This window comes from Dermochelys coriacea, chromosome 2 (genome assembly GCF_009764565.3).
Source record: "Dermochelys coriacea isolate rDerCor1 chromosome 2, rDerCor1.pri.v4, whole genome shotgun sequence".
NCBI classification, from domain to species: domain Eukaryota; kingdom Metazoa; phylum Chordata; order Testudines; family Dermochelyidae; genus Dermochelys; species Dermochelys coriacea.
The window spans coordinates 242,124,054-242,145,656 of NC_050069.1; the positions used below are offsets into that span (position 1 = coordinate 242,124,054).

At 44.6% G+C, this 21,603-nt stretch overlaps 1 protein-coding gene across 1 annotated transcript in view; it reads left to right on the plus strand.

The window, feature by feature from the left end:
• CCDC7 (coiled-coil domain containing 7) overlaps positions 1-17,424 on the plus strand; it is a 294,105-nt gene extending 276,681 nt beyond the window's left edge. The window contains 3 exon segments of the mRNA XM_043507137.1: positions 14,572-14,667; positions 16,416-16,447; positions 17,028-17,424. Of these exon segments, the coding sequence (XP_043363072.1) occupies positions 14,572-14,667; positions 16,416-16,447; positions 17,028-17,105 (206 nt within the window). The 3' untranslated portion in view covers positions 17,106-17,424.
• Positions 17,425-21,603: the final 4,179 nt, after the last annotated feature.

The window sequence follows — 21,603 nt, forward strand, 5'->3', positions numbered from 1 at the left end:
TTAGGCCCTATGATGGTGTCCCCTGAATAGATATGTGGACAGAGTTGGCAATGGGCTTTGTTGCAAGGATAGGTTTCTGGGTTAGTGGTTCTGTTGTGTGGTGTGTGGTTGCTGGTGAGTATTTGCTTCAGGTTGGGGGGTGTCTGTAAGCAAGGACTGGCCTGTCTCCCAAGATCTGTGAGAGTGATGGGTCGTCCTTCAGGATAGGTTGTAGATCCTTGATGATGCGTTGGAGAGGTTTTAGTTGGGGGCTGAAGGTGATGGCTAGTGGCGTTCTGTTGTTTTCTTTGTTGGCCTGTCCTGTAGTAGGTGACTTCTGGGTACTCTTCCGGCTCTGTCAATCTGTTTCTTCACTTCAGCAGGTGGGTATTGTGGTTGTAAGAATGCTTGACAGAGATCTTGTAGGTGTTTGTCTTTGTCTGAAGGGTTGGAGCAAATGCGGTTGTATCGTAGAGCTTGGCTGTAGACAATGGATCATGTGGTGTGATCTGGGTGAAAGCTGGAGGCATGTAGGTAGGAATAGTGGTCAGTAGATTTCCGATATAGGGTGGTGTTTATGTGACCATCGCTTATTAGCACTGTAGTGTCCGGGAAGTGGATCTCTTGTGTGGACTGGTCCAGGCTGAGGTTGATGGTGGGATGGAAATGTTGAAATCATGTGGAATTCCTCAAGGGCTTTTTTTCCATGGGTCCAGATGATGAAGATGTCATCAATGTAGTGCAAGTAGAGTAGGGGCATTAGGGGACGAGAGCTGAGGAAGCGTTGTTCTAAGTCCGCCATAAAAATGTTGGCATACTGTGGGGCCATGCGGATAGGGTTAGGGTAGGGTTAGAGTTGCGGTTGCTATGACTGGGAGAACCTCATGGTATCTTGCCTGCCTGGTGTGAAGGTTGCAGATCTTTCAAGACATCTAGATAGACTTATGTGTAGTGCTGGGGAGGAGTCGTGGTTGTGGTACATGTCATTGGTATGTATATAGGGAAGAATAAGAGAGAGGTCCTGAAGGCCAAATTTACACTGCTAGGTAAGAGATTGAAGTCCAGGACCTCCATGGTAGCATTCTCTGAAATGCTTCCAGTTCCATGTGCAGGGCCAGTTAGACAGGCAGAACTGCAGGGTCTCAATGTGTGGATGAGACAATAGAGTAGGAAGGAGGGATTTAGATTTATTAGGAACTGGGGAAACTTTTGGGAAAGGGGGAGCCTATACAGAAAGGATGGGCTCCACCTAAACTAAAGTGGAACCAGATAGCTGGCACTTAAAATTAAAAAGGTCGGAGAGCAGTTTTTAAACTAATGGCTGGGGGAAAGCCAACAGATGTGGAGGAGCATGTGGTTCGGACAGAGACATCTCTTGGGGGAAGATCTATTAATGGAGATTCTCTATGTCCTAGTAAGGAGGAGAGGATGGAAGATAATAAAATACTGGTAGGATTTGATGAGAAACAGTCAAATGAAAAAGAAGTCCATTCAATTATGTCATATAATGGCAGACCACTAAAAATGACAAGTTTTTAAAGTGCTTATATACAAATGCTGGAAGTCTAAATAATAAGATGGGTGAACTAGAGTGCCTTGTATTGACTGAGGATATTGATATAATAGGTATCACAAAAACTTGGTGAAATGAGGATAGCCAATGGGATACAGTAATACTAGGGTACAAAATATATCAGAAGGACAGAACTGTGGGGGTGGGGGAATGGCACTATATGTGAAAGAAAACATAGAATCAAATGAAGTGAAAATCTTAAATGAACCAACCTGTATCACAGAATCTCTATGGATAGTAATTGCACGCTCTAATAATAAGAATATAAAAGTATGGATATATTACTGACCACCTGACCAGGATGATGATAGTGAATGTGAAATGCTCAGGGAGATTAGAGAGGCTATAAAAATAAAAAAAAAACCTCAATAATAATGGGGGATTTCACCTATCCCCATATTGACTGGGTTCATGTCACCTCAGGACGGGATGCAGAGATAAAGTTTCTTGACGCCTTAAATGTGATTGCTTCTTGGAGCAACTAGTCCTGGAACCTACAAGAGGATATGCCTGCTAAATGATGAACTAGCTTTTGGCTGAGCCCTCGAGGTTTAACCCATTGTTCTTAATGAAACCCCACACTCTACAAGACGGCATGAATGGAGGGAGGGGAGATAGCATGGCAGACAGAGATACACACCCTGTGTGAGAGAGAGATATGTGCATTGCCCCTTTAAGTACACTGACCCCACTCTTCAGTACACTGCCTTGTTAAGTAAATTAGCAAGTTGAGACAGCAGCTACTCCCAGGAAGCTCCCTCTGTCCTGAGCCCTATTGTGTCGTCCTGTCCCCCCACATGGAGATGGGGTAAGTGGGGTGCAGGAACGGGGGGGAGGGGGACACCCTGACATTAGCCCCCCCTCTCCCTCCCCCCACATTGCAAGCAGGAGGCTCCTGGGAGCAGCTCCAAGGCAGAGGGCAGGAGCAGCACAGGGCAGTGGGGGGAGGAACAGCTGAACTGCCAGCAATTAATAGCCTGCTAGGCAGCTGCCAGACAGGGAACTTAGGGGAGTAGGGAGCTGATGGGGGGGCTGCTGGTCCACCCTGGTTCCAAGCCCCACCCTCCCCAGCTAGCTGCAATGGGCTGCTCTTCCTGCAAGCAGTGGACAAAACAGGCGGCTGCCAAACAGCCTTAAGGGAGCATTGCACAACTTTATACAATCATATTCCCTAATTGACCAGCAAGGAAACAACGTTAACCAGGATGACTTTAAGTGAGGAGTTACTATACTTTCAAATCTGAGTGGTGGTGGTAGGGGGGAGGATTTGTTCTCTTTTTTTTGTTCCCTCTCTGGATGGAGAAAGAAGCCAAGCAGGTACAACATTTCCTGAAAATATAACAGGAATAATCCATCTAAAATCACAGAAATTGTAAGTAAGGCCAGGAAATGTGTTATCTTTTGTTTTAGCTTGTGAATATTCCTATGCCACTGAGGTAGTTTTATTCCTGTTTTTGTAACTGTGAAACTGAGCCTAGAGGGGAATCCTCTGTGTTTTAAATCTTTTTATTACCCTGTAAAGTTACATTCCATCCTGATTTTGCAGGTGTGATTCTTTTACTTTTTTCTTTATAATAAAGTTCTTCTTTTAAGAACCTGATTGATTTTTCAGTGTCCTAAAGACAAAGGGTCTGGTCTGTGCCCTCATTGCTAAGGCAATTGGTTGGTGTATTATTCTCAAGCCTCCCCAGGAAAGGGGGTGAGGAGGTTTGGGGGGATATTTTGCGGGGATAGGGATTCCAAATTATCTTTTCCTGAATTTTTGTGTAAATCACTTGGTTGTGGCAGCAATACTGTTCAAGGACAAGGAAAGGAATTTGTGCCTTGGGGAAGATTTAACCTAAGCTGGTAGAATATAAGCTTAGGGGGTCTTTCATGTGGGTCCCCACATCTGTATCCCAGAGTTCAGAGTGTGTGGGGGAACCCTGACACCTGTGCATTGGCGTCTCCAACCTTGGATTTTGGTGCGAAGGAACTGAGGGGGGATAGAGCTGTGCTGACCTTATATAGCTGTGGAAGGACTATGAGGGTCACAGGGTACCAGCACCGTCCCAATGGGTACTGCTAAGCAAAGTTGTACAGCTTCGGTGCACTAGGCATGCACATGCCTGAATGGAATACACCTCTGCACCCACATCTTGAAGAACAACAATTACAGTACAGGTAAGTAACCATCTTTTTCCTGCTCATCCTGTGATACTTTAATACCCCTAAACAACAAACACACTAAATGCCTGTTTTGTCTGGGAAAGAGCCACATCCTAGATTGTTCCCCAAATGAACCCAGATGGTGAGGGATGTCCATCTCAAGTTGCTGCTGTTGGAGTGTTCTCTTAAAGGTGCCTTGAACTCAGAGAGCTGTGAGTTGCACAAGGGACATTCCTTTCAAAAGTCCCATTCTGCCAGTGTGCCAGGACTTCACCCGTAGTACCCAAGGCTCTACATAACTCCTCACGTGAAGGGCATTGATCCACCCAGGCCCCTACTGATCAACCTGTAACTTCTACTGACCATGGCAGGAAGGAGTAGTGCTTTAAGACTGGTTCTCAATGCTGATTTTCAGTGCTCTAAGATTGATTCTCAATCCTGGTACTGACAAAAAAGACAGAAGAGTCACTATAAAGGCTCTACTACAGTTCCATCGTTGAAACCTGACGACTAGCAGAGATCTGGCTCTGGCTTTCACACCAACATCAGGCTAGAGCTTTGGCACCAACTGCACATTGACAATCATTGCCACAGATTCCAAACTTTGACTGTCCTTCCTTGGCACATATGTCTTTGTCTTTGTCTGGTAGATTCCATGCCACGACATCAATACCCTTTGTACAAATCTTTACGGCACTGCCTGCCTTCATACTATACAGGAACCTTACCATTACTCCAGAAACACAGTCCCCACTACATAACCCAGCAATAGCAGTAGTTCTTAATCCATCAATACCAGAATTTAAGGTACCTAAAGTAAAAATCTCCATCCACCAAGCTTCATTGATGTCCCCTCCATCCAGGTCTCTGTCAACAGATGGCACTTGATAAAACAGCTTCAGCTGCTGAAGAAAATTACTCCTCTTCCTCACTGTGATGGGATGGCTGCCCCACACTGCAGAAAAGGGGTTAAAAGGAGCCCTAGGGAGACTGTGCCAGAGGCAGCCAATTAGAAAGGGGCTGAGAGGAGCAATCGTGGCCAGGCAGGTTCATATAAGAAGGGCTGCAGGGCAAATCAGAATCCAGTAGCTGACTGGAGCTTGAGGGGAGAAGACCAGGATCCTGGAAGGAGTGCCAGCACTTTGGACAGAGCAGTGCTGCAAGCAGGTATAATAGAGAGAGCTCCTGGTTGGCTGCTAGGGCCTGCAGGCTGAGACCCTGAGGTAAGGGCAGAAGAGGGTACCGGAGCTGCATAAGAAGCAGCCCTGGGAAAATGGACTGCAGTTGCCATGAAGGAGTGGCTGGATAGAGATTGTAGTCCCCCTGGAAGGGGGGAACACAGAGTGTGGCACAGCCGGAGGGCAGTGTCACTGAAGAGGATGCCACAGTCCTGGGAGTGGCACAGGTCCTGGAACAAAAGTGGAGGAGGGCACCCTAGCAAGAAGAGCTAATTCCCATGATAGCCAGCAGGAGGCGCCAGACTGGTGAGTCTCACCCTGTTACACTCACCATCAAACCAGAGTATGGAGCCATCCCTGAGTGTTTTCTCTTGGTCACCTACCTTTGACCCAGAATGGGAATCTGAAAGAAAAGGCAACCTACACAATAAAACAGAGACCAAGCATAGGCAAAACTCCATGGCCTCACATACCTTATTCTGATATGATATTCAAACCTGACCCTACTGGCCATCTTAAAATCATTTCATTTTTTAATCATCATACCACAGCTCTCCTTCTCCTGTTAGACTTTCTAAGGCATTAAGAGCTACTCCATCTGCAGAGCTGCAAGGCCTAGATCCTAATGAGGTTCAAAAGGAAGATGATCAGGAAAGAGATGAATTGGACCCTCTGGTTCCTGTGGTGATTTCATCATCATGGGGAAGTGGTAAATAATAATGAAAAGGACAGGTCTGATTTAGAACAATTTGGATCACTTGGTAAACTGGGTGCAAGCAAACAATATGCATTTTAATGTAGCTAAGTATAGGAGCAAAGAAGGTAGGCCACACTTACAGGATGTGGGACTCTAGCTTGGGAAGCAATGACACTAACAAAGATTTGGAATTCATGTTCATTCATCTGAACATGAGCTCCCAGTGTGACACTGTTGCCTATAGAGCTAATCCAATCCTAGAATGCATAAACAGGGGAATCTTGAGTAGGAGTAGTGAAGTTACTTTACTTTATTTCTGTATTGGGCACTTGTGGAATCACTGCTGAAATACAGTATCCAGTTCTTGTACCCACAATTCAAGTAGGATGTCAATAAATTGGAGAGGGTTTAGAGAAGAGCGATGAGAATGACCTAAAGGATTAGAAAACATGCCTTATAGTGATAGATTCAAGGAGCTGAACCTATTTATCTTAACAAAGAGAAGGTTAAGGGGTGTCTTGATTACAGTCTAAGTACCTATATGAATCATAGAATATCAGGGTTGGAAGGGACCTCAGGAGGTCATCTAGTCCAACACCCTGCTCAAAGCAGGACCAATCCCCAACTAAATCATCCCAGCCAGGCCTTTATCAAGCCTGACCTTAAAAACGTCAAAGGAAGGAGATTCCACCATCTCCCTAGGTAACGCATTCCAGTACTTCACCATCCTCCTAGTGAAAAAAGTTTTCCTAATATCCAACCTAAACCTCCCCCACTGCAACTTGAGACCTTTACTCCTTCTTCTGTCATCTGCTACTATTGAGAACAGTCTAGATCCATCCTCTTCGGAACCCCCTTTCAGGTAGTTGAAAGCAGCTATCAAATCCCCCCTCATTCTTCTCTTCCACAGACTAAACAATCCCAGTTCCCTCAGCCTCTCCTCAGAAGTCGCATGTTCCAGTCCCCTACTCATTTTTCTTGCCCTCTGCTGGACGCTTTCCAATTTTTTCACATCCTTCTTGTAGTGTGGGGCCCAAAACTGGACACAGTACTCCAGATGAGGTCTCCTCAATGTTGAATAGAGGGGAACGATCATGTCCCTCGGTCTGCTGGCAATGCCCCTATTTATACAGCCCAAAATGCTGTTAGCCTTCTTGGCAACAAGGGCACACCGTTGACTCAATCCAGCTTCTCATCCACTGTAACCCCTAGGTCCTTTTCTGCAGAACTGCTGACTACCCAGGACTCTGCACTTGTCCTTGTTGAACCTCATCAGATTTCTTTTGGCCCAATCCTCTAATTTGTCTAGGTCCCTCTATCTTATCCCTACCCTCTAGCGTATCTACCACTCCTCCCAGTTTAGTGTCATCTGCAAACTTGCTGAAGGTGCAATCCACGCCATTCTTCAGATCATTAGTGAAGATATTGAACAAAACTGGACCCAGGACCGACCCTTGGAGCACTCGGCTTGATACTGGCTGCCAGCTAGACATGGAGCCATTGATCACTACCCATTGAGCCCGACTATCTAGCCAGCTTTCTATCCACCTTATAGTCCATTCATCTAGCCCATACTACTTTAACTTGCTAGCAAGAATACTGTAGGAGACCGTATCAAAAGCTTTGCTAAAGTCAAGGAATAACATGTCCACTGCTTTCCCCTCATCCACAGAGCCAGTTTTCTTGTCATAGAAGGCAATTAGATTAGTCAGGCATGACTTGCCCTTGGTGAATCCATGCTGACTGTTCCTGATCACTTTCCTCTCCTCTAAGTGCTTCAGAATTGATTCCTTGAGGACCTGCTCCATGATTTTTCCAGGGACTGAAGTGAGGCTGACTGGCCTGTCGTTAGCCTTTTTCCAGTTGTCCGGGACCTCCCCCGATCGACCTGAGTTTTCAAAGATAATGGCCAATGGCTCTGCAATCACATCCACCAACTCCTTTACCACTCTCGGCTGCAGCGCATCCGGCCCCACGGACTTGTGCTTATCCAGCTTTTCTAAATAGTCTCGAACCACTTCTTTCTCCACATAGGGCTGGTCACCTTCTCCCCATTCTGTGCTGCCCAGTACAGTAGTCTGGGAGCTGACCTTATTCGTGAAGACAAAGGCAAAAAAAGCATTGAGTACATTAGCTTTTTCCACATCCTCTGTCACTAGGTTGCCTCCCTCATTCAGTAAGGGGCCCACACTTTCCTTGACTTTCTTCTTGTTGCTAACATATCTGAAGAAACCCTTCTTGTTACTCTTAACATCTCTTGCTAGCTGCAACTCCAGGTGTGATTTGGCCTTCCTGATTTCACTCCTGCATGCCTGAGCAATATTTTTATACTCTTTCCTGGTCATTTGTCCAATCTTCCACTTCTAGTAAGCTTCTTTTTTGTGTTTAAGATCAGTAAGAATTTCATGTTAAGCCAAGCTGGTCACCTGCCATATTTACTATTCTTTCTACACGTTGGGATGGCTTGTTCCTGTAACCTCTAAGGATTCTTTAAAATACAGCCAGCTCTCCTGGACTCCTTTTCCCCCCCCTCATGTTGTTCTCCCATGGGATCCTGCCCATCAGTTCCCTGAGGGATTCAAAGTCTGCTTTTCTGAAGTCCAGGGTCCATATTCTGCTGCTCTCCTTTCTTCCTTGTCAGGATTCTGAACTCTACCATCTCATGGTCATTGCCTTCCAGGTTCCCATCCACTTTTGCTTCCCCCTACTAATTCTTCCCGGTTTGTGAGCAGCAGGTCAAGAAAAGCTCTGCCCCTAGTTGGTTCCCCAGCACTTGCACCAGGAAATTGTCCCCCTACACTTCTTGGATTGTCTGTGCACCACTTTATTGCTCTCCCAGCAGATATCAGGGTGATTGAAGTCTCCCATGAGAACCAGGGCCTGTAATCTAGTAACTTCTGTTAGTTGCCGGAAGAAAGCTGGGAACAACTTGTTAAAAATGGGCTCTTCAGTCAAGCAGAGAAAAGTATAACATGACCCAATATCTGTAAGTTGAAGCTAGATAAATTCAGACTGGAAATAAGGCATAATTTTTAAATGCATAATTAAGCAATGAAATAATTTATCAAGGGTCATGGTGGAATCTCCATCACTAATAATCTAATCTAGATTGGATGTTTTTCTAAAAGTTATGCTTTAGGAATTATTTCTGGGGAAGGTCTCTGGCCTATGGTATATGGGAGTCAGACAAGAAGATCAGTAGTCCCTTCTATGAATCTTTATTTTAAAAGGCCTGTGGAGAACTGGGAAATACCTGTCAGTCATTTATAAAAAAATATAGTTATGTGATATCTGAGTCATATTAGATAAAATGGAGCTGTTTAAAACAAAAAAAGAGGGGGTGGGGGGAAGGCAGGAGAGGTAAAACAATGGTCCAGATAAGGAGCCTCCCCTCAAACACAACAGCCACACTTGTAGCCATGAAGAGGGACTCCTCAGATCCCATCCTGAAAACAGGGCTGTTATGTCAAGGCTGAGAAGAGAGTGCCAAATACACTAATCTATTAAAAAGATGTCTGGCAGAAAGGGAGGGGTGAAATGGTCAACTTTGCTGTAAGCGGACAGAGAAACCATGTTGCAGGCTGATCTAGAGACTGACTGCAAGCTAGGGTCTGAAGCAAGCAGGCTACAACTTGGTCCCCAAAAGAATAGGGGACACTAAAGCTAAATTATATCTAAGGCATTGAGGGACATGTCAAGCATGGGTAGCACAATAAGCATGTAGGCCTCTGTTGTTTTTAAATCCACTTCTCTAAGCACTGTGTACTGTGATACAGCATGGCCAGAGGGCAGCAGGAGGGTGATAGAGGGGAGATATGTAAGCCCCAGGATAAGAGCCTTATTCTCTATAGAGGGAAGAGAGGTTGCTATAGATTAATTAGAGCATTTGAAGCCAGTCACCTGATTGGGGTGGGGGGAAATAACCCTGCTTCAATCAGACAGTTGGAGGAGTTGAAGCAGAATGGTTTGGTGTTGGAACAGAGAGCAGTTTGAAGGAGAGCAGTTTGGAGGGAAGCAGAGGAGAGCTTGGAGAAGTGCTGTAGCGGGCCAGAAGACCAAGACCCTAGGTGAAGGGAAATCCGGCTTGTGCAGAGCAGAGGGACTCCACAGACACAAGGGGTTGGGAGAAACCTGGCCTAAGCAGAGAGAAGGCAGGAAGCCCCACAAGCTGAAGGGCCAGAGAGGGAAGTAATCACTAGTTCAAGTGGTTTGCTGCTATCCCTAGGGCCCCTGGTCTGGGACCCAGAGTAGAGGGTGGGCCTGGGTCCCTCCCTCTCCACTCCCCTTCTCTGGGATACTAGTGGAACAGCTGATACCCCAGATCAGGGGCAAGAAACAGCTCGCGCTCACACACACACACACACACACACACACGAAGAGAGCGCAGGATCTATCATAGTAGTGCTAGCAATTTGCCACTGTACCTTTTGGGCAAAATAAAGCATACTTTGTTTTGGAGAAGCTGCTTCTATTTTATCACTGGCCAATGGCTCCCAAAGGAGAACACTTACAAGTGCCAAGTCCATTGGGTCTGATAAGAATCATGGCATGTTTCTGGGAGATATAATATGAAGACTAAGTTGCGGAATGGTTGGGCTGTGAGGCCCTATATCTCAGAGATGTGGAGGCCTGGGTCTGCCACTTGAAAGGGGATTGGAAAAGTGATTTCGGCAAGGACAACCTACCCAGGGATTGTGACAATGCAATTAACCCAGCTGTGCCTTCCACAACAGATGATTTTAAGGTCTTTCATGATCTGTTAAAATGCATGGAAGATGCATTAAAGATCTCTTTAGATTGGCCATGGTCATTTGTGATGGCATCCATGAACCAGACAGACTTATGGCAGATGCCAGCCTCGATTTCTGACCACTCTAAAAGAGTGGATACTTGTTGCTTGGTCCCACATAAGGGCTTTGAATATTTTTATACTCTCCCTACTTGTAGCAGTTGCTGCAGTGCCTGAAAAATCTAAGCAGCAGAGACCTCCTAAGATGGCATCTGTGATGGGTTGGATCACAGAAACCCCCTTGGGGCTGCCAACTGATGTGCCAAGACTACTTCTGCCCCACTTTGCCTGCCAGCTTGGGATTTCAGAACCCTGCCTGGTTGTGCCAGACACACTTGCCTGCTACAAACCCAGACCCAGGTTTGAACACAAACTGCAGGCTTAACTGAAAACAGCTTAAGAAGTGTTCCTGTCTCCAACACTCAGCTGCCCAACTCTCAGTGGGGTCCAAACCCCAAATAAATCTGTTTTACCCTGTATAAAGCTTATACAGGGTAAACTCATCAATTGTTCACCCTCTATAACACTGACAGATATGCATGGCTGTTTGCCCTCTTCCCCCCACCCCCAGGTATTAGTGCATACTCTGGGTTAATATTTAAAAAGTGATTTTATTAAATCAGAAAAGTAGGATTTAAGTATAGAGTATAGAACAAAGTAAATTACCAAATAAAATAAAACACACATCTAAATCTAATGCAGTAAGAAAACTGAATACAGATTAAAATCTCACCCTGTGAGATGTTTCAATAAGCTTCTATCACAGACTGGACACCCTCCTAGTCTGGGCACAATTCTTTACCCTGGTACAGCCCTTGTATCAGCTCAGGTGGTAGCTAGGGGATTTCTCATGACTGCAGCCCCCTTTGTTACATCTTTCGCAGAAGGCGGGAATCCTTTGTCCCTCTCTGGGTTCCCATTCCTCCTTCTAAATGGAAAAGCACCAGGTTAAAGATGGATTCCAGCTCAGGTGACATGATCACATGTCACTGTAAGACTCTAAGCCCTCATTCCTCCCAGCCTCACTCACAGGAAGGCCTGCAAGCAAACAGAGCCATCCACAGTCAATTGTCCTGGTTGATGGGAGCCATTAAGATTCCAAACCACCATTAATGGCCCACACTTTGCATAACTACAATAGGCCCTCAGGGTTATATTTCATATTTTGAGTTTCAGATACAAGAGTGATACATTTATACAAATAGGATAACCACACTCGGATTATAAGATTTGTAATGATACCTTACAAGAGACTCTTTGCATGAAGCATATTCCAGTACATTATATTCATTTGCATATTTTCATAAAATCCTATAGAGTGCAATGTCACAGCATCAAAGGAAAAAGATCTTAAAGCAGGACTTCTTGGGAGAAAGGTCTACTTCTCTGCAGACCTATACCAAGCATTTGTAAGCAAATCCCATTATATGCTATGGAACATTATGGATAGGTTCTCACAGAATTAGAGATTTCAGAGTAGCAGCCGTGTTAGTCTGTATTCGCAAAAAGAAAAGGAGTACTTGTGGCACCTTAGAGACTAACAAATTTATTAGAGCATAAGCTTTCGTGAGCTACAGCTCATTTCATCGGATGCATCCGATGAAGTGAGCTGTAGCTCATGAAAGCTTATGCTCTAATAAATTTGTTAGTCTCTAAGGTGCCACAAGTACTCCTTTTCTTTTTACAGAATTAGAGAGATATTGAAGTCGATTCTCTCAGACAGACAGCTGATTGGAGACCTCTCTTAAGGCTGTCCTAGATGCTTAAGATGGAACTGCTAGAGCTATGACTACATCATTTGTGCTATATATTGCTGTTCCCAGTTACAATCATTAGGTATTCCAAAAGTAATGCAAGTTGCTAGTGAGGATCTGCCATCCAGGGTTCCAAGTTATTCAAGTCTATGGTGGGTGAGGCACTTCACTTCTTTAACTATTCCAAAGCAACCCGTTGATCCTTGGGCCTTTTTACTCTGGCTCAAAGGGGGACACAAAATAGATCTCAAAGCTTCTTTAGACAGCATCCTTAATTGACATATTCCTACTAACAGAAATCAACTGAACGTCCTAGAAAAATCTTCTTTCCAGCAAAGAAGTTCAGGTTGTGTCTTAAGCTTGCTGCCTAGATGATCAAAACAGAGCCCTCAGCTGTGATGTCATCTGGGCATCTGTAGTCGTTCTCCCCACCTCATTTGGCACACACCTTTAATTCACCCCAGAGGCCTGGGATAGAATCACTATGGGCCATTGGTTCTTTGCAATTCTCAGTAGGGCTATTTGGCCCAGTTTCGGTCCTCGCCAATTCATCACCCTCCTTCCTTGTCCCTCCTCAGGGATGCCTCTGAGACGTTCTTAAAACAAGAGGTAGATTCTGTTTCACAATTTGGGGTAATGGAGGCAGTGCCCTCTGAGTTCATGAGCAGGGGGGTTTATTCTCATTTTCTTATTTCAAAATAAAAAAAAAGGTAGCATCCCATTCTCAACCTCCATGACAATAAACTCATCCATCATTTCAAGTTCAGAATTGGCATCCTGCCTTCTATAAATCCTTCCCTAGCTCTGCAGGATTGGTTCATGGCTCTCAGCCTTTAGAATGCATATTTCTGTGTCCATTCATCCAACACATGGGAAATCACTCTCATGGTGGGAAATGAACATTAGAGTTCTTCCCTTTGGACTTTCCAAGGCACCAAGATAGTTTACCAAGTGCCTATTGGTTATGGCAGCTCATCTAAGAAGACAAAGTCTTTGTATTTACTAGGGCTGTCAATTAATTGCAGTTAACTCTCACACTATTAACTAAATTTAATCGCACTTATAACAATAGAATAGCAATTTAAATTTATTCTCAAATAAGAGAGCCAGCCAGTTATCCTTCCAGAACAGCCATTAGCCCCAGGGTTAGGGAATTCACATGGGATATGGAAAAGCTGGGTTCAACTCCCTAATTTGCCTCATTTAAAGCAAGGATGTGAACCCCCATTCTAGGTGATTGCCCTAAGAACCTGGTATTCTGGGCTGGGTCTCTTTTGAGCTCTCTTTGGAGCTGTTCGTGTGTGTGTGTGTGTGTGTGTGTGAGAGAGAGAGAGAGAGAGCCACCGTGCCACCGCCTGTATAATCCAGTGGTTAGGACAGTCACCTGAGATGGGTTCAAGCCCCTGTCCCAGATCAGGGATTTGAATTCCAGTCTCCCATATTCCAGGTGAATGTCCTAAACACATGCCTATTTGTCAAAAAATTCCTGACCTCTGACTCTTTCATACAGGTACTACTGTGCTGTCCCTCCTGGCCTGCATGTGGTCCTCCTGCTGTAGGCTTTGACATATATCAGATTTTAGCAGTGCTCTACTTCTTTTGTGGCATATAAAATTACTGGCTACTCCCCCTGCAATAGTAACCATAACTCTTCACCTGTTTTTTTTTTTTTTTTCATTTTAAACACAATCCTTTTCTTGGTATATTTTTGTTCTATTACAGTTATTCAGATATCAAATAATTCTATCCCATATGGAATAACTTACTAGAGTTAACTTAATATTTTAATCAACTGAGCACTACTGCAAAGAGATGAAACCATCCATTATCTGTATAACATCAGATGTAACTCCACGTCTATTAAAGTTCCCTGGTTTTCCTTCAATGCTCAGTCGCTTCAGGTAACACATGAAGCCAACTCTGAGAAATATTTTTTTTAAAGCGGAAAGCAAATTCAGTTTTTATCTGATGAAAAAAAGCACATAATGGCCAAAATCCACCCTGTGGGTTCAAGAAACTGCAATTGCACCCATTGTATATGTTGTGACTAGTGTGCCAGAAAAGCATTCACCTGCCAAGGTGGCTAAGAGGTAAGTAACCTAGATTTCTTGTATACACCACTTGATTTATAAATAGATTCAGCTAGCATTTTAATCCAAGTGCAGACTGGGCCATAAAAATGAATGCTGATGAGTTATTTTACAATCCCATAGTTTTTTAATGGAAATTAGTTAATTTTGATAATGGGAATTTGTGCATGACATTGGTGTGTTGTGTAGCTTTTCTCTTCTTAAAATACTGTGTAACTAGTTAAACCAAACAATTATAAAAGATTGAAACAAAATATTTTTGAAAGTGATTAGGTTAGACTTACCTTATTTTGTTTTATGTTAATTTTAAACAGTGTCAATACACTATATTCTGTTTGTTTGATTTTTACATACCATATGCAGGGAAGAAAGCCCAGCAGTTACCAGATATTGAAATTCGTCAGAAGAAAAAGATAGTAAAGAAATCTTGCATTTCACACAATAAAGATCTTAATAAGGGTAACCTTTTTTCTTATGTTAACATTACTGCACAAAAATATCAATCTAAGTGTAATCTTGTATTCTAGTTAGTATTAAAGGGGCATTGTCACTTGAAAAATTCCACTTGTCCAAAAATGTTAGTCTTTTCTAATGTATAGCACAAGAGATTACTAAAATTGAGACATTAGAGAAAAATAGTTATATTCAGTGTATTTATTTGTGCAATGGACAATGCGCTGAGTAGAGTTTTACTGCTGTGTTGAGCTGTTTCACATCCTAGTTTTAAGTACCAGCTTAATGACATTACCATTACCGATGAACTCCTCTCAGAGCAATGCATATGTTCTTTCCCCACACATGCAAAAGACTACATAATAGTAACACAGCAATTGAAGTGCTGTTGGGACAATAAGGAAGACAATTTTTCCCTGGACTTCTGGGAAAGGAACAGGGTCAATAAGGAGGATAGTTTTTTTCACCCTACCAGGACCCCTTCAAGGTCATTATCAACTCTTGTTCCCTTCACTAAGCCATGGAGGGTATCATTCCTCCCTCCCCCTCATCATATAGTGATGAGGGAGAGGGAGGAGCAATGTGAGACTCTGTTTCTGTCCCTTAGCCTGTCCAAGCTGGATGAAAGATGAAGAGGAAGGGAAGTGGGCAGAAAAACAGCCAGTAGGCTCCACAGCCCAATTTAAGGCTAGGAGAATCAGTGGACCTTGAGGAGTCAGTATAAAACCTTCACTTCCCAAATCCTAGGGAGCACATGGAACCTAATGGAGGTAGGAGACTCCTTCACCACCTGGGCTCCTGCATGGGGCCATTGAACCCCATGCACTTTATCCAGCAAGGGTAATGCAGGGGACTAGATAACAGAGGGCTTTCACCCCCTGCCCCCAAGCTCTTTATTGGTCCAGGAGCCTGTGAGGAGTCCTCTTCACACTGTGGATTCCTCTATGAGGCCAGGTGAGGCAGAAAGAGCAGCAGAAATGAGTAAGGGCCCCTGGAGAGAGAGACCAGTAACGGCGGGTAGTAATAGCCCAGAGCAGTGGGAACAGGAGGCATACATATCCTTCATATTTCATGGAGATGTAGTGACTAGAATTGAGGGCAGGAAAGGACCTCCCCATTTGCCTCTCTGCAGGGTCTGGGGAGAGACAGAAGTGGCTGGCAACGGGGACAAGAAGGACATCCTTCATCCATCCACAGGGCTGGGAGGGAAAAGAGTAAGAGGGAACCCACCTTTATTCCTTCCATAGAACCAGAAGAGATAAGATATATCCTGCTCTACCTCTTCCTGGAGCCACATGTGTCATGAGGGAGCAAGCACTTATCCTCAACTGTTTCTGAAGCACATGCTCTAGTTGGGATTGGGCTCCTATTTATTGTCAGAATTTAGAACAAACAACAATTAGCCTGAGAGATGCTAAATAAGCATGGTGACAAACATTCTCACTCAGTGACTGCACTGGGCTCTGGATGTAGGACCTATGAGGTTGACTGACTGCATTGTAAAATATTTATTCCATGCAATAAAAATTTTTTATATTAACTTGCATGCCAGTCTCTAAAACTAATATGCATTAATTTTACAGCATACCAGAATATTTTAATACTAATTCTTACATTACAGTAAGATTTAATATTGTACTATACAAGTTTTTTAAACCAACAGTTATCTTTATTACCTCAAATCACAAAATATGGAGAGGTGTATAGATAAGCTTCCATGCTGGGTGCGATATAAGTATTTGTTTTGATTTCAGGAGCCTTACTGAGTCCTCGGGACACATACAAGGTGAGTAGATACAATTTATTTAGAAACACATTACCATTCACTTGCACTAATTCAAACAGCACTCTTAAATAAATGAACACAATTGAGATGGGCTTCTTGAAGAACAGACTGAGTCACTCAAGATGCTTTGAGTATTTTAGACTATATATTTATACTCATAATTCTAATTCTAGTGCCAGGGTCATAGTTCTACCATCTGTGGCCTTTCTCTTGTCCTCTGACAGCTGTACTGGAAAGGAAAAGCTAGCAAACGCCTGTGGTGCTTGGGGGGGTCACATACTTTACAAGAAAACAATTGTGATAAGAGATGTAGAGTTCCGTCCCTCCCTCCCTCCTAGAAAATATGGACTAGGAGGAAAAATCTGTGGCTAAGGGATTAGAATTGGTCATGTGAACCAAGGAACAGATCAGTTCAAGAGCACTCTGGGAGAAATTTGTGACCAGATTTAGACATTTTAAAGTTTCTACATGGCGCTTTTTTTTTTTTTTTTGTCCAAGCACAGGGAGTCAACTCCTCTGATAACCAGTAATCCTGGCAAGTTATTGCTCTTTTCTCTTATCCTTGGATCTGTTACACAAGGTACACTTGCAAGTCGTGGTGCCTTCTAGGTTTGCAAGGGATGTCTCAAACACTTTCACTACATATAAATGTACATAGTACTGTTATGACTATTAAACTTATGTGGATCATAATTAAGTTTGGCGGCTCTTTGTGAGATTGTTCACATGAATGCCACTTTTAGAGCCCATGTGCCTTATGCATGTCCAATTGGATTTTTTTTTTTAACCAGCAATGTCTTTTGGGGCAGCCCCCCTCCCCCATACCTTAGATGTTCTCATGCCTATATCTGAGGGCATGAAGGGTAGCGTAAGCCCAATCATCTTCGTTACTTCTTATGACCTATGACGGCAAGAGAACCCTGTCAGTATCTGCCGCCTTCTCTGTGCACTCTGATAGCATTAGTGTTAGCTTTGAGTATTGCTAATTAAATTGGTAATGATAGTCGTTTTGTCCATTGTCCCAAAACAACACCAATTCCCCCCACCCCCAAACCTTTGTCAGATATTTAGTTTACAGGCTAGACCTCCCCTCACATGCAGGAACAATAGAGCGGAAGTGAAATCTCCAGGATTCAAAACCTGCCTCTTGTGTGAAGCTTCACTGTTGCTTGATGGACACTCCAGGTGCCTCTTATGTAGGAGAAGGTCATATTCCTGAACTATGTTCCATATGTTGCTCCTTCTCAAAGAGCTAGAGAGGCCTGCCTAAAGGTTTTCCTCCTGAGTGCAAGCCACCAGGGACCCTAAAAAGGATTTTGCTTGACCTCAGTCTGCATGATTGCCATGTTGAGCAGGAACTCCACCATGAGCTCCTGTGCTACATTGACCCAGAGATTCCAATTCTTCTTCTTTTTGAGTGTATATATCCCTATGGAAGCTCCAGCATAGAGTGCATGTACGTCCATATGCTCTCAACTGGAGATTATAAATAGTAATGGCCACAGGTTGGTGCTGGCACAGAACAGCACCTCATGTTCCCAGGTGAGGACTTGTAATGAGGTGTAGTCTTGCAACCATTTCAGTTCCTTTCAATTACCTGTGGCTAAAGATGGAGCAATTGCAGCTTTCCTGCCACTTACAGCTTTTCTCTTACTCTTTATTGTTTTTATGTATGTAGTTACTATTTCTAGTTTTTTTTCCAGTTTTAACACCACTTAGGCAGACTTCTTGCCTTATTGTTGGCAGTGGGATGAGGAAAAAAAAGTACTCCATTCCCTTGGCCAGAATGTAATATTTTGTATGTCCGCTTACAAGTGGGCCTTGATGGCAAAATATGATTTAAACAACTATTCAAAGTTGATTGCGTTTATTGAACATCCACCACAAGACCAAAGGAAACCATTTCAAGCTCTCATTTCAGAGGGTCACTTGATTGCAAAAGCTTTCCCATGTGATGTCCCAGGTCTTGAACCTAGGCCTGGGAGTCCCCAGGCAGTTGCTACATCCAGGCCTCCACCCAATAGCTACTGAAACTGGGTTGGCTGGGAAACTATTAGGGCTATTGCCTCAGCCAAGGCACCATTCACAGGAGCTCTGATTGAAGAATCACCAGGCTCCATTGATCGGTCCAACTAGGCTATTTGAACCAGAAGGAGGAACAGGAAGTTTGTCTGAGCAACAAGGTGATTTCCTGTTGTGGCTGTGTTGAAGTCTGTTTGTGACTGCCCCCTGGCTCCTGCATTACCCCTGCCCTCATTCCTGTTCCCACTGTACTCCTGCTCTATGCTTGTCCTGGCTTCTCATCCTGCCCTTACACTTCACCTCTAATCCTCACTGACCAGTCCTGGCTGTGACCCTGGCCTCTTGACTTCTGATCGTGACTCTGGCTTGACCCTTGGCTTTGGCATCTGACCTCAGCTACATGGAGACAATGACCCTGGTATACTGGCTGGGTAGGATAGGTTGGGGAAGCCGAAAGGTGAGCTGTTAGGCAGTTGGGTACCGCTACCACTACACCTTTTGGAGTGAGGAAATCTGAGACCATACTAACGTGACTAGGGCAGTAGGAGTCAAGAGCCCACAAAGAGCTTCAAATACAAATGGACAACTTAACTCAATGTGTATCAGAGACCCCAAAAATTTAGGCAAAATAGGGTGCCCTAAGGATTTTTCAGTGCCTCTTGAGACTCTCCTAAAGCAGGTAATCCAGTCCCTCCTGCAACTGGGGAGTGATCAAGCCAGTTATCCGTGAATTCATTCCAAACAATTCCTGGTTCCCAAAATTGGTGGCCTGGGTCTACTTGGGGCCTCGTAAAGGTAGACCTCTTTGCAACTTCAGGCAATGCTAAATGTTGCACTTTCTGCTCCAGGGGAGAATAGGCCACAATTCCTTGGGGGATACCATCTAATATTTTGGTCTCTGCTCTATGATTACCTGGCTAAACTTCTTCTAATCCTCAAAACCTTGCTCAAACTGAGACGAAAAGGAGAGAGATTTCAGAGTAGCAGCCATGTTAGTCTGTATTCACAAAAAGAAAAGGAGTACTTGTGGCACCTTAGAGACTAACAAATTTATTAGAGCATAAGCTTTCGTGAGCTGTAGCTCACAAAAGCTTATGCTCTAATAAATTTGTTAGTCTCTAAGGTGCCACAAGTACTCCTTTTCTTTTCAAGGAGAGAGAGTTATCCTTATACCATCTTCATGTCAGTTGCAAGCGTGGTACTCAGACACACACCACCTGTCTGTGGCAACCACTTTTCATCTTCAGGAAGATCTCCTGTCACAGAACTCAGGTGCCCTGAACCATCCCAACTCCTTGATTCTGAACCTTTAGGCTTGACTCCTTGCTGGTTTTCAGTAAGAGTTAAACTGTTCTGCTAATGTTTAATCGTTCTCTTGTCAAGCAGGAAGCCTACTACTCACAAAACTTAACAGCTGAAGTAGAAACTTTTCCATTCCTGGTGCTCTCACCACTCTTTTCAAGCCTCAGAAGCTCTGCCTTCAAAGATCCTAAAGTACCTGATAGACTTAAATGAGTTCAATCAAAGTACACCTGGCTGCTATCATGGCCTTCTGTTCACCTATTGAAGGGGTTTCAGTCTTTGCCCACCCAACTGTGGATAGCTTCCCTGAAGGGCTTACGCAACTTATTTCTCCTATCTGGAACCCTGCTTCCCCATGGGATCTTTAATTTAGTTCTCAATGCCTTGAGTAATCTCTCATTCTTCTTTGAGTGCTTGCTCTTGTCCATTCCATATTAGGTGTGTGTGCTCACCACATGCACAAGTTTGGGAAGTTTTTTCCCTTAGCAGTATCCGTAGGAGACCAGTTCTGGTGCTCTCTGGAGTGGCACCCACATGGTGGTGCAGTATAAGGGGTGCTGCTGGCTCCCCTCATCCTCAGTTCCTTCTTGCAACCAGTGACGATGCTCAAACATCGGCTGCTTTGGCTAGCATTGTTTTGTCCTCCGTTCTTGTGAACTTTGAAAAACCTGTAATATAGTTGCATACTGTTAGTAGTTGAATTAGTTACCCTTAGTAGTAGTTCAAGTTCTAGTCCTCAATGGGACTCAGCTGGGGGACAAGGCATGCCCTGGTCCCCAGGCTTTAAGCCCTGTGATCGCTGCAAATTACCTATGCCCATCAGTGATCCACATGCCAGCTGCCTAAGGTGCTTAGGCGAGGGGCACATAAGCAACAAGTGCCATATCTGCAAGTCCATCAAACCTAGGATGAAGGAGCATAATATCTGTCTAAAGGCACTCACTGTTGGACTGGAGCAGTGGTCCGACTCCACACTGGGCACCGCAGCCTCCATGCACCGGTCCCCCTCCATGGCTCCAGTCAAGAAGCTGAAAAAGACTGAGGGGAAGATCTCCTATCTCCTGCAAGGGAAAGGAGAGGGCTGGGGGTGAGCCAAGACCTGTGCTGGGCAGCTCAATGCCCCCTTCGGGAAGAGGGACTCCAGCTCAAGTCGAACAGTGCAGCCCATCCCATTCTTCACCCGCAATTCCAGATAGCGGTGCAGGCGCTGGCCAATTTCAGGTGCCGTCAACACCCGAAGCCCTTCAAGCAGCTCAGGAAATCCTGACACTCCTGGTGCCACCCTCACCGGCTCTAGCAGTACCCCAGTTTCGGGGAAAACCACGTTGGGACCTATGCATGTTTCCCCATCTCAGCAGCACAGTTTCCCATGGAGAGGGATGTCTCACCATTGCTCGCCCACCTGAAGCTGTCATGCCTCAGGACTAGAGAGTCAGGTTCAGCAGAGCCCTCTTCAGTTTCACACGGGGCACCAATCAAAGGTGTACCTTGCCAGTAGATTGGCACAGACCCTCTGAGGCACACACCACCCAGCAAGAACTCCGGGACTGGCCCAAACCATCTCCAAGGGCCCAGTATCTATCACAGGACCGATCAGAGACCTCTGAGCTCCAGACTTGTGGGATATGGTCCCCGGAGGAGGCAAAGCTGCACACAAATGTCAAGAAGTGGTCTGTCTGGCATGCAGAGTTTTCCTGCCCCACCTGTCAGGCAAGGTGATATGAGTTCTGACGGACAATACATCAACAGGCAAGGGGGAGTACACTCAGCTGCCTTCTGTCAAAAGGCACCCCTTCTCTGGGACTTCTTCATCAACCACGAAGTCCACCTGG